General features: G+C 22.7%; 4 protein-coding genes across 4 annotated transcripts; 2 read left to right on the forward strand and 2 right to left on the reverse strand. All coding sequences in view use genetic code 6, as the record gives it.

The window, feature by feature from the left end:
* Positions 1–1,383: 1,383 nt before the first annotated feature.
* On the forward strand, positions 1,384–2,178 carry TTHERM_00185540 (transmembrane protein, putative; the record flags this gene model as incomplete). Its single annotated transcript, XM_001008825.3, has 1 exon — positions 1,384–2,178. The coding sequence occupies one exon, from the start codon at positions 1,384–1,386 to the stop codon at positions 2,176–2,178; it is 795 nt and encodes a 264-aa protein (XP_001008825.1).
* Positions 2,179–2,958: 780 nt separating this feature from the next.
* Positions 2,959–4,229, reverse strand: TTHERM_000185549 (kinesin motor domain protein; the record flags this gene model as incomplete). Its single annotated transcript, XM_012795824.1, has 4 exons — positions 2,959–3,393; positions 3,571–3,801; positions 3,866–4,023; positions 4,073–4,229. The coding sequence occupies 4 exons, from the start codon at positions 4,227–4,229 to the stop codon at positions 2,959–2,961; spliced, it is 981 nt and encodes a 326-aa protein (XP_012651278.1).
* A 1,000-nt stretch (positions 4,230–5,229) lies between these two features.
* On the reverse strand, positions 5,230–11,557 carry TTHERM_00185550 (kinesin motor catalytic domain protein; the record flags this gene model as incomplete). Its single annotated transcript, XM_001008826.2, has 7 exons — positions 11,093–11,557; positions 10,783–11,001; positions 10,190–10,699; positions 9,906–10,110; positions 9,361–9,724; positions 6,007–9,258; positions 5,230–5,650 (listed from the first exon to the last, which is right to left on the reverse strand). The coding sequence occupies exons 1-7, from the start codon at positions 11,474–11,476 to the stop codon at positions 5,230–5,232; spliced, it is 5,355 nt and encodes a 1,784-aa protein (XP_001008826.2). The 5' UTR covers positions 11,477–11,557.
* A 1,206-nt stretch (positions 11,558–12,763) lies between these two features.
* TTHERM_00185560 (hypothetical protein) lies at positions 12,764–13,480 on the forward strand (the record flags this gene model as incomplete). The annotated part of the gene is made up of 1 exon (XM_001008827.3): positions 12,764–13,480. The coding sequence occupies one exon, from the start codon at positions 12,764–12,766 to the stop codon at positions 13,478–13,480; it is 717 nt and encodes a 238-aa protein (XP_001008827.3).
* Between the last annotated feature and the right edge of the window lie 460 nt (positions 13,481–13,940).

Consider the following 13,940-nt stretch of genomic DNA (forward strand, 5'->3'; position numbering starts at 1 on the left):
AATGTACTTACTTTATCAAACAAGTCAATTTAAAATAATAATTTTCAAAATTTTTAATCAAAAAAAATCTCACAATAAATTAGATGAGAATAATTGAGTAATTATATTATAGTATTAGCTTTACAGAAGTTTAATTCTTTTTATGACTTATTAGGTAAATTCTTTAATGTTGTTTTAAATAAATTTTAGATGTAAGTATAAATTTTTTTAGAATGGAATGTTATTGTTTAGAAAATTGATATAATTCAATCGCCACATCTATAAGATATACAAAAATATATTAAGTATCTGACAACTTTACCATATTTAGTATTTTTTTAGCAAAATAAATATATTTAAATATCGAAGTAAAATGTGTTTTTTTTTTTACAAAAGACTAGTTTGTTTGCTCTTCAAATAAAAACACTTTAATAAATCAGCGATTTAGTTTATAAAATTTGATATTTAATCATGCAGAAAATCAATTTAATTGCTCAATTATTTATAAACCCAAATTATATTAGACTAAGAAGCTTCAATTCATTCTCAACAATTTATCTTTACATTTATTCTTTTTTATAGGAGAAACCAAAATAAATTTCTATCTATTTTAAAAAGATTGTATGCTTCTTTAAAATAATTGTTAAGTTCCCTCCCTGATCAAAAAAAAATCAATAATTTTAATCTAATCAATTAATATCTATTTTGGTCAAAAACATAGGTAAGTAAGTAAGTACTTTTTTAATCTCTGTAATATAGAGGATAGATATTTCTTGATTTGTTAATTTTCATTAATTTAAATATCTTTGTCGATCTTAACTATAAATTAGTTAAGTAATTTATATCAAAAAAGAAAGAAATTTATTTCTGATCCTAATCTAAAAGCAAACTATTCTGAATTAAATATATTAACCTCATAAGAAAATTGAAAATATTTAAGATAGAATATTAATTATTGCAATGAATAAGGTTGAAAAACAAATAGTGTATTTAAACTATGAAGATAATAAGTAAAAAAATTCATTCATACTTAGTAAGGCTTACTGTATTATTTATAGATAAAGTAAATTGTAATTAATTTATTAAATTATGTGGTAAAAATGTAATTTACATTACTATTGCTTAAGTTAATGCGTAACTATGGTAAAAATAGTCACTAATTATGTAATGATAATTATTCTACAGTAAATAATTGAGAAAAAAAAATAATTATTTGGTTGATTTTACGATAGAAGCAATCTATGATATTGAAAGCTTGTTTGTTTTTGATAGTAATAAGAATAAAATAAATAAATAATTGATTTGTATAAATAGGTAGTTTCTACAAAGAAGAACATCAAAATAAATAATAATATTAATTAAAAAATTTGGTTAAACAAAATTTTAAAAAAAGAAAGACTAAAAATGAATAAATTAATCGCCACTTTACCCTTAATTGCTTTACTTATTGCAGGTAGTGCCTTCTATTTGGCTAAATCCAACAACTAATTAGAAGCTGCTGTCGCCATCTCTAATAACTTATCCTTCTTCGACTGGGCTAAATGTTACTCTAACATAACCGCTTCTTCTAATAATTGCACCAATTCTGATGGATACAACACTGCCGCTGGTAGATTCGCTAACCTCACCAACAGCTTATCTGAAAATATTATTGCTCCTTGCAAGAATTTCACCAACTATTTCTTGAATGCAACTGCTGACCAAGCTGTTAACTTAAATAGCTACTTCACTAATTGTTTCTTCAACGATTAAGTTCTTTCTATTGCTCAATCAGACTCATGCTTCTATAACAACTATTTCGCTCCAATTTATTTGACCTGTACTCAAACTACCTTAAAGTCTTTCTTCAATAATATTAAGAACGAAGAAGGAGTTAATTTCGCCTAATTGGGTGGATGTTAATATAACATTACTTCTTAAGCTCAACAACCATGCTAATCAACTGATGACTACTGGGCAGCTGCTGGAAAATTCAATGCTTTAACATATCCTGATTTCGTAGCTAATTAAACTTTGTCTAGTGCTTGCTAAAATTACTACAATTATCGTGGATCTGCTTTGGCTGATTCCATAGTTAATAAAGATGGTTATTACCATGATTGCTTTATTACTAATGAAACCTAAGCTATTGCCTAATCAAACGATTGCTTTAACACCTATTACTATTAACCCATTTTTGTTAAATGCGCTGGTTTCTGAGCAAATTAAGATGAACATTTTATAAAATTATAAATATAAATATGATAAAAAATATATTTCTTTATATTGTTTTATGAAGTATTATATTCTAATTTAACAAACAAATACTTATCTTTAATTTATAAGATTTACAAATATAATAAACAAAAAAATACTTATCTTTAATTTAAAAGATTTACAAATTTAATAAAAGGTAAAATCTTTAATAATTTTTTACCTTACATTTATTAATTTACTCAATTAAATCAAAATAAAAGTTTTTTTTTGACTTCAACACTTCCTTTTAATTCATGTAAAAAATACTCAGCATTACTATCATATTTTAACATCATTGATAAGCATTTTTTAAAAATAAATTTAAGTAACAAAAATCATTTATTTTTAATTTAATTCCTTTAAAACAATCAGCATAATTTTTATTTTAATTTTCAAATTTATATCAAAAAAACCAAAATATCAAACTATTTTTGAATGATATTTAGATAATTCACAAATAACATGAACTAGATTAGCGAAGCTTTATAATTTTTTTAATTAAATATTTAAAACTCTTTCCTATTTTTAAAATTTTTAATTGAAATTAAACTTTTTACAATATAAATTTTTATTATTTTATATGCTAAAAAAATAATCAATTCAAATTATATTTTTAAAAATATTTTGCTCTCACACAATTTGAAGAGAAAAAAATAATATTTATTCTTTTAAAAGTTTTTTAAAATAATTTTGAATTTTGAGTAATTATAAAATAGAGTATAAAATTGATAAAGCAAATACAACTCATAAATCACTAATTACTAACTTTTTCTTAGTTTATGGAAAATCTTTAATTTGAGAAGCCCAATTATTTGCTCCTTCGAACCCATTTTTACTCAACTAGTAATCTTCAAACGCTTATCTTAAAGTAGCCTAGCTATCTAATACAAAAGGCCCATAATTAAAAACTTGCTCATTGATGGGTCTTCCACTTAATAAAATGAATTTTGAGAATTTTTCTTAAGAAAATATTTCAAAATATCTTTCTTCGTGGTAGTTTTCAAAAATAATTGCAGCATTTTCATCATAGATTTTATCATTTATTTTAATTTTTCCTTAATAAATGAATATTAAGCAATTATGATTAGGTTATATATATTCCTTAAACAAGATATTAGACTCTTCGTATTATATATCCAAAAACTTTACACTTATATTAGTATTAATAATTCCATGTACCTAATTTCATTTTATAAAAAAAATTAAAAAATTTTTATTAAAAACAAATTCTTTTTTTGAGTTTATTATTACAAAAAGATTCACTCAATGAATGAATCTTATTTTTTTATTTATTAATTAATTAAATAATGAAGAATTTGACTTTTTATTAAATTCTAATATATTTATTTATTTTACGTTTTCATAGTTTCCTGATATTACTTTTACTTTTAGTCCATCCTTCTAATATAAAGGAAACTTATTTGACTTATATTCTTGATATTTAGGCTCTATCATTTTATCAGAACTTTTTAAGTTTATCCATAACTAAAATCCTATAGAATCCTCATCATAAGAACCTGGCATCTCGCTATGAACAATACCTTTACCCGCTGTCATCCATTAAACATCACCTTTCTCTAATATACCCTTTTTTGCATATTTATTTTTAAAAATTTGTTAATTTATTTATTAGTCTAAGTAAGTTATTTACTTTATTTCCTCTAAAATCTTCATGATGCATCTATCCACTTAGCATGTAAGTTACTGTTTCAAATCCTCTGTGTGGGTGATCTGGAAAACCTGAAGGCAAGCGTACTTTAAAGTAATCTAACATCAAAAATGGGTCTAATCTATTTAAATCATAGCTCCCTAAATAATAAATAATTATGAATTTTTGGTGATACAAAAGATATTATACCAATAATTCTAAAGACATCTGCATTATCTCCCTCTTTTTATAGCTAAGGATAATATTCCTTTTTTATTTTGGCTTACTAACTAGATTTATTATTACCTTTAGCTGTAATAAAGATAATTAATAATAATATTAAAAGTTAATTAAATTTTAATCTCATGTTCTACTTTTGTTAATAAATTTGTTATTAAAAATTTTAATGATTTTATCAGTTTATAAATCCATCTAAATTTTCTTTAAAAATTCTAAAGAAAAAAATTAATTTTTGTAAACTTTAAAGTAATCTGAAATTACAAATTCACTTACAATTAATTCAAGAAGTATTTTTTTTAATTTTAATTAAATTAAATAATTTATTTATGAAAATAATAAATATTGAGAAGCTAAAATTTTAAAAAAAGTAAATTTTTAACATTAAAAATAATGAATTGATTAAAAATATTTCAATTATTGAGAAATCTATCTGATACTTGTTTGTCTGTAACTAAACAGCCACTTTAGTGAATTATTAAAAAATAGTTGAATCAGTTAGTTTTTTATGATGAAATCAAATTAAATAAACAAAATATTAATTTTGATGGGATGACATTTTTAAAAAGATGAGTATTAAATATAACTTATTAAAATATTTAAATGAATTTTAATAACTAACATAAATTATTTATAATTTTAGTAGAAAAATTTAGATGTTTTTTTTTTCTTCAAAATTTTTTATTGAAAAAATTTATTTTTATTTGTTGAATAAATTTTCAGTCTCAAAAATTGAAAAAAAACATTTATAATTCTTATAAAAATATTCCTAAATATTAGCAATTAATTTTAGATATTTTTGTGATTATTTTAAAAATAATTAATAACAAGCTAAACTAATTTAATAAATTTTTATATATTAAGTTTTTGTATTCTTTGTAAGAATGAATTAATTTAATAAGAATTTATTTACTTAGGTAGTAAAATGTATGTAAATAGAAATAAATAAATAACTTTTTTATTACAGAAGAAATAAAATAAATATCCAGAATTGATTTAAAATAAATGTTTATAAAATAATAAGTTATATTTATTAAATTATATGCTGGAATAATAAATTATTAAAATTATTATGAATTAATTATATTTATTTATTTATTTATTTAATTATACAAAATATTTATTTTTCCTCAAATAATTTGATTTGAGTTTTATTCTTGGTCTAATTATCTTAATAGGTCTGATGAAATTTATTTTAATTACTATTCTTATTTTTAAATATTAGGTTTATCAGTATCCTCTTTAAAGCTCTTTCTTTTGTTATTAATTTAAACGTAACTAGTGACAGACTTCCCTCTGCTGCTGGAGATGTTTGATTAGCCTGAAGGAGCTTATATTGCTGAGTTTTAAATTATATTATTGCTGATATTGTTTTTGTTAAAGTTTTCTATGCTCTTAACAAGACTGTCATTTTAATCTTTTTTAATCTCATTTTATTGCTATTGATTCTACGGCTAAGAGTAAGACACACCTTAGCTATTGATAATTTCTGATTAATTTTAAGAATTGTACAATTAATTATCAATATTTTATCTGCTATTATTTTTTTATCTATTTTTATATTTTTAAAATTAATTATTAATAAAATAAATTAGATAGCTTTATAAATTTTTAATCCATCCATTAATCTTTCAAATTAATGCTCTGCTTTCTTTCATAAAAATATTTATTAAAAAATCTTTTTAACTTAATAGCTAATTTTTATTTTTAAAACTATTAAAAAAAGCTGTTTAAATTAAACTAATAAAAAATCATTAAAAACCATAATATTATTAATTAAAAATTTACTATTTATTTCTTATACTTAAATTATAAAAATCTGAAAATAAATTTCTAATTTAAGTAATTAGAATAGTCCTTTAAAAATATTGTGTGTGATATTAATCAAAAAATAACAAAGTTTTTACTTATCAATTTAATTTTTAGGTATTTTTGAGTTTCTATGTGAAGTCTCCCTAGATTCTCCAATAGTTTGAGCAAGCCCTTTTCCATATTTTTTTATATTGGATGAGATGTTATTATTGTTATGAGCTGGCTGAGATGAAGAGGAGTTAATGACTTTAGCTGCTTCTCCGTAATTATTAAGAATTTTACTGAAAGCTCCTGGCTCTATCTGTTTTTTATTAACTGAAATGTTATTTGATGGATTGAAGTGATTATGATGACTTTAATTTGTGTGATTTTAACTACTTTGATTGGTATTTTCTCTCTTATTGCTATTGCTTTAAATATTATTTAAATTGCCATTGAAATTGTTTTATTGATAATAATGATTTTATAAAGCTGCTTCTTCTGTTACGCTGTTAATGCTTCTGGGTCTTGTTGTGTAAGTTGTTTAAGATATTTAATTAGAAGAGCTAGTTGATGTGTAATTAATATAAGAAGGATTTGTCGATTGCTATCCTTAATTGCTCATTTACTTTTATTAACTTGAAGAGGGTTTGCTCTTTGAATTATTTGAATTACCGTCATACTCTTTGAAAACAATTAAAATTCTTTTAAATTCCTTTAATATATTTTCATCTGTTGCACTTAAAGCATATTAATCCTACTCATATTGCTTAATGAGGAGCTTCATTTAATTTATTATATCTGGATTCACTTAGGAGCTTTTAATTTTATCATTTAAAGTTGCTAATTAATGCTTAAAGGAGCGAACTTTTACTCTGGCTTCATCTAAGCTCTTAAGATTCAGCTTATTGTTTTTATCTGGTGTTTGTTGATTAATATGTTGCTATTTTTGTTACTTATATCCATATTATTTTGGATCTAAAGAGAGATGGAAGTGATTCTATTAATTCATTTCTGCTTTTTCTATATTGTAAAGAAAATCTTTTATTGTCATGTCTGCAGAAACATCAGCAATCTTATTCATGCAAGAGATATCATTTAAGTCAACTAACTAAACTTCATTCTTATTATCTAAATCTTATTGGTTATCTTCAATAGTAATTTATTGGAGATATTTCTCAAAATCTTGTGGATCAGCTGACTTATCCTTTTTCTTTTCACTCTTAGAGTAGTAATGCAATTTTTATTACATATTTTTATCTAAATTGCTGTATTCTTCGAAGATTTAGTTGATTTTCTTTTGTTAGAAATCATTTATTACTTCTCCTTCGTTATTAAGTTTTAAGCTAGATATTAAATTTTACGTTTCAGCAATCTTTCCCTAAATATGAATTATTTCTTATTCATATTAATTTTGATTGCATTATTTTTTCATATTGTTTTTTTTCTACTCTAAGTCTATATTCATACTATTTCTATTATCATTTGCATTTTAATTATCTTTTTCGAATTTTTATGATGCAGCTAAACTATTCAAATTGGTCTACAAATTATTATTATTATTATTGGGATATTTGTTATTTTCATGAGATTGTTTAGATGAATTCCTATGTTGTGAAACAACTTGATTTTTACTAATTTAATTATTGTTGTTTGGATTGTTATCGCTATTCTTCTAAAATTTCTTTAAATTTGGTTTTATTTTAACATTTTCAAAATCAATATCCTTCAGTTTTTAAGCATAGTTTTTGAGCTCATCGATTGTAATTTTTTCTTCAATAATATTGTGCTTGTGTTTATTCTTCTTTTTACCTTTTTATTTATTTTAAACTACTTCTTATTTATTTTGAACTTTCTCAGTATTTTCATTTTGCTTTTTCTCAGATTTCACTTTTTGAATTTCATCAAATTTTTTCAAAGAATCCAAATCTAATTTAAATCCCTTTGCTTCTTTTTTATCATTTTACTAATTATGAGCATTTCCGCTAGATTGCTCATCTAATTTATTCTCTGATTTATAAATATTTATTTGCTATATTTTGTGATGAGACATCAATTCAATTAATCTTTTATCATCAAAGTTATTGCTAGAAAAATTATTGTTGTTATTATTATTACTTACAATTCTTTTTTATAATTTTTTGTTTTAATCAAAATAATAATATTCTTTTTTTATTTCTTCCTAGCCATTTATTTCCTCAATAACTTTATTATCATTTAAATTCATTAAGTTGTTATACTTGACTGAAGCATACACGTTTACACTGCTTTATTGTTAAGGAGACAATATCTTATCTTTAGTCAAGCTTTAATTCTTTATCTATAAATTAGTTTAAGAAAAATTATTTGAGTTCCTTTTCTTTTTACCTTGTTCTTATCTATTACTGGATAACTATCTGTTTGGTTCTTTTGGCCTGTAGTAAATTTCATGAATATTTTATGAACCAACAGGTGTTCTTTCTTATGTTAAAAGAGTAGCCTAATTTTAGCTTGATTATAATTTATTCATATCTTATTGTGTGTGAGTTGCACTTTTCTCCCTCATTCTCTTATTTTAGCTTGATTAAATTTAAGGCGACATAAAATTTAAATTCTAAAAAGTAGTAACTGATTTTTTATTTTATTCTTTCTACTCTTTATTATTGTTTGTTTAAAATTTATTAGATTCTTTCTATTAATTTTGTGGAGTTTTAGTTAATTCTTTTTATTATTGTTATTGCTCCTTTTGCTTTAATTAGGTAATAATTTAGGAACTTTTAGAAATTATTTTATCTTTTTCTTGTAATTGCTACTTCATCAATTCCATTTCTCTTTCCATTTGCTTCAACTTATTCACAGTTTTTTCTTTCTCTAATGCTAGTGTTTGTGCTTCTTTTTTTATTTCGATATTTTATGAAAATAAATCCATCTTCTCTAATTGCAATAGCCTACAAGTCTCTTCAAGAGATTTTTCTTATCCATTTTCATTACTTTCTACAATCAACTTTATTTTCTCTCTAAGTTATTTCTTTTACTAATTATTTTTTTCTAAGTTATTCTACAATTCCTAAAAAACCTTATCATTATTATCCATATTTGCTTAAATTGTTTGTATTTCCTATGATAATTTTAAAATTTCGTCTTTTACTTATTCAGTCATTGTTGTTTTTAGTAATAATTTTTATTCCTCTTGCCTTGCTATTAAGTTTTACTAATTCTTTTATCTAAGCTACTCCAAATCTTTTAAAGTTTGAGTAATTTCCCAATTTTCTTCTATATTCAAGAAAATCTAGCCTGAGAGTTCCTCCATTTCTCCATTATCTTTTTGGTCTTAATTTGATCCCCTATTAGATTCATTCACTGGCAATCCAGATTTAACTGAATTAAATCTAATTAATTTAATAAAACGATAAATTAAACAAAAATAAAAAAATCTAATTAATATCAATCCAAATTTATTTATTTATTTAATATTATAAGAATTGTTTTACTCTTATTTTTGTGTATGAGAATTCAGTTATTTTTTAAGAGATTCGATTTCTAATTTGAGATTATCAATTATCTCTTTGTATTAAGAAACGTGGATATCTACATCCACAACGTTTTATTTTATTTTATTTTAAATATTTTTAGCTCTTTGAGCATATTTTAAAGTATTCAATGTCTCTTCATATGTTATAAAGCTTGGTGCAACACATGCAATCATAACTGTTTTTGTAGTACCTCCCAATGAATCCTTTAATAATCTTGTGAGTTTTGAATCTCTATATGGAACATATGCTCCTTATTTTTTAGAGTCACTTAAAATATTAATACAATTTCCTAAAGCTAATAAACTCCTATTAATTTTAGATCCTATTTTATTCAAAATTAAACTAAGTTGAATTGCTTAAAAAGAGTTTTTGTTTCAAAGAATAAGAAAATAATTTTTTAAAAAAATATATTTTAAACAAATATCTAATTTTATTTCAATTTTTTAATAATTTATCTAAAATGTTCTTTTATTTTAGATTAAATACATAGTTTGCTAATTTACCTTCCATCATTCTTATCCCTTTGTTTTCCGATACTGCAGCCCTTTCACTTCCTGCTAAATCTATCAAAGATAATTTACTCACTATCTTATGAGAGGCATATTTCATATCAGTTGGGATTTTTTCTATATTGATTTAAATTATACAATGAGATCTTGAACTAAACTAATTTGAATGGGTGCTTGCCATAACTCTAATAGAGTTTCCCTTTAATATTAGATAAGAAAACAAAAATAATGAATATATTTATTTATTTATAATTATAAATAAAATGATTTATTTTTACTTTTCTGATAAGGTTATTTAACTCGAATTAGTCCTTGATTTGAAATTCACTTAATTCTGGAATAAGTATTCCCTTTTAAGGATCTTCAACAATCATAAGATTGGATTGGTTGCCCTAATCTACTAGCAAATCTCTAATATTTTCGTTATATATTTCTAAATAGCTAACTTTGATGCTGTATTTAAATTCCTTGTTTTTTTAAAATATGCTAAATAAGTCCTTAATAATTAGAGAGACAATTCCTTCTGCCATTTTGTCTCTCCCCTCCAGAAAATCTTAATTTTTATACTCATCTCCAAACAGCGTGTATGTTTTTCCTGCACCTGTTTAACCATATGCAAAGACTGTTGTGTTATATCCTTCTAATAAATGGTCCTTTAATAAACTTGCTATTGTGCCTTCATATACCTTTTAGTTATCATCTTTATCTGCAAAAACCTAGTCAAATCCGAACCCTTTCTCTTTCTAATTTTCTAATGATCTAGAGATGTCAGGATCTAAAACATATAACTAGAATTTATAATTGTAAATTTTGTAAGTTTTTGCATTCAACCTAAGTTTTTTTAATTCTAATTTAATAATTAATATAATACCTAGTTTTCATAAGTTTTGATTATTTCTAAACGTTTCTTTGGAAGAAATTGAGATTTTTCTTTTGCATTAATTGGACGCACTCTTGCATAAACTTTAAACGTGTCATTATTTGAAGAATTAAAAGATGAATTAGATCCAAAATTATTTAAACTTTGCTATTCTTTTTGTGTTTAAAAGTTAAAAATCTCTTAATTCACATTTTGCTGCTTGGCGCTTTCCTAATTTTGACAAGTAAAATTTAAATCAGTAAGATTTATTTTCTGGTAAAACATGAATTGCTTTTTTAATAATGAATGAAACTCAATTTACATCAGCAAACCCGTTAACGTTTATAGAATTAATTTTTTAAGCTGAAGCTTGAGGCTAAGCAATTTTTTCTCCTGACTGGTGCTTTTGTGCAGAAAGCGATTGCTAAGAAGGAATTAAATTTTAAGAATGAAAAGATTTGCTAGCCTATTATTTTCCTTTTACAGATGTTTATCCTAATGAACTAGAAGTTTATTGATTTTATTTAATAGGTGATCCCTTGTAAATTTTATTTTAAAGTTAAAATTTATCTGCATCTTCTTGATTATTGCTCATAAAATTGCTTGCTGGTGCCTTAATTAGGTATTCATTCTTTGTGCTTTAAGCAATTTAATCTTTTTTGTGAATGTCTATCTCACTATTTATAATAGGGTGATTCAGCTTCATTCCTATATTTATATATATATATATATTTGTCAAAAATATTCCTTTAACTTGCTTAATTTTTTGATAAATTGACAAATTAATTAATTTCTATCTTAATTTTCTTTTCCAAGATTGTTAAATTTACTGAAGCTAATTAAGAAAACAACGACAACTTATTCCTATTTAGTGATTTTGGATTATTTTTGATTGAAAAAAGTTAATTTTTGTATAAAACTTCCTAATTAACTACTCTTAAATTTCTTTATCCTTTTGCTAACATTTACAGATATGCAAGCAGGCAAGCAAGCTATTTTAATCTACATAAAAATTAATATTTTAAAAAAATATTTTTAAATCAAATATGTCTTTATGAACACAAAGCGCTTATTTATTTGAGTAATTTAAAATTATTCGTTAATTTTCTTTTAATGCCTTATCAATTTAAAAAGACTAACTAACTAACTAACTATTAAATTCTACATTCAAATGTACTTTCATTATTAGCCTCAAAAACTATTACTTTAAAAAGTTAAATTGATAAGTAAATTCTTTGTAAAATAAATAAAATCTACCTTATTAATTTTAGTAATATTTAAGCCAAAAAAATCAAATAGACTAAAAAAACAGATTTACCAAAAACAAAAAAAAAAAATCATAATTAAAAATTAAAAAATTTTATTTTAAATAAAAAACTTTGATTTATTTCAAAATAATTTTCGAATTTAAATTTAAACAAAAAATATTTTTTATTTTCGATATTTCTAATTAACTATCAATCAATTAGTTTTTTTGTTGCAAAATTGACTCTATTTAAATAAAAGAAAATAAATATTAATAAATTTTTGTAGGATATGATAAAAAATATTGAAATAAAAATTTAATTTAATGTTTGTATCTGCTTGAATCTTAAAAAGATATACAAAAAATAAACAAATACAAGAAAGAAAGAGAGCTGGCTCATAAAATCATCAAAAATTATTGTCAAATAAATAATATTAGAAGAAGATTTTATTTAATTTTTATGTGATTTCTAATGGATCAATGAATCAATCAATCTATGAACCATATTAAAAACAACATGCAATATCAAAGAAGCAATAAATCGATAAAATGAAGAAATAAATAAATATATGAATGAATTAATTAATTAATTTATTTATGTAAAAATATTGAATGATAAATAAAAAAAAATATAATTAAATACTTGTGCAAATAAATTGAATAAATAAATCATAGGATTAATTTCGATTAAGAAAAACAAACACTTAAATTTTAACAATATTACAAATTAAAAACAGAAAAAGAAAAATGGGAAACTGCTGTAGCAACGACGATGATAGACCTGACCAAGGCTTCCATTAGAATTAATGTATCAATTATGGTCCTTTAAAGAGAGATGAAGAGGATACATCCAACAATTTACCAAACACTTTAACTTTCGGTTAACCCGTAAAAGTTGAAGATAGACCTGTGGATTTGTAAGCATCCGAATTCATCCATGATGGACACTAATTCTTAGCTGAATCAAGAATATCATAGAGAGAACCTGTTGAAAAATCATTCATGGCTGTTATCACTTCACCAGAAAAGAACATGGAAAGATCTAATCGTATCAGAATCATCAATCAAGTCGAATAAAACAATTTCGTCAGTGAGCCTCTAACAGATACTTAAAAAGATACTAGATGCATGGAGTTAAATAAAAATTTAAAGACTCCTTAGTTGAGCAATAGTTTTTACAGAGGCTCAAACGTTAACACAACATAAGAGAGACCATTTTATAATGCTGCTACTAATTAAAATTAGCAAGCCTCATCATATTATTAAGTGAATACAACAAGTAGCTATAGCAATTAAGTAGGAACAAATAACAATCAACAGCCTGCATATAATGGATACTAACAACAATAATACCAAGCAAGTCAAGTTAGATATTCTTAAGCACAACAAGCAGCTCCAATTAACAATAATAGCAATCTTATTCACAATAACAACCCTATTATCAAATCTTTAAACTTCAGTTGATATCATTCTTTCTTAAAAAACAACCACAAAATGTCTTTGAAAATACAAAAATTATCTATCAATAAATCAATAAATAAATAAACAAAAAAACCAATCTATCTATCTCTTTATTGCAGTTATATAATATTTATTTTTCTTATACTACCAAGTTATTAAGCAAACAGTAAAATAAATAAATAAATAAATATAATACTTATGTTAAACTAGCATTTATTTCTATTAAGCTTAGCATTTATAATTTTTATTTCAATCTTTCAATTTCTATATTTTATATTGCTTTTATGAATTTTTTTCTTTAAGTAAGCTAAATAAACCAAAAAAAAAAATAAATTATTCAACAAAAGAAACTTATTTTAGTAATAAAATAATTTAAAGTTTGATTAGAAATTCAATTTCAAATTAAATATTTTTATCTTTTGGTGAAATCAAATTGTTTTTTTGTAAAATAAACTTATAAAAC

Source organism: Tetrahymena thermophila, assembly GCF_000189635.1.
Source record: "Tetrahymena thermophila SB210 genomic scaffold scf_8254798, whole genome shotgun sequence".
In the NCBI taxonomy this organism is placed as follows: Eukaryota; Ciliophora; class Oligohymenophorea; order Hymenostomatida; family Tetrahymenidae; genus Tetrahymena; species Tetrahymena thermophila.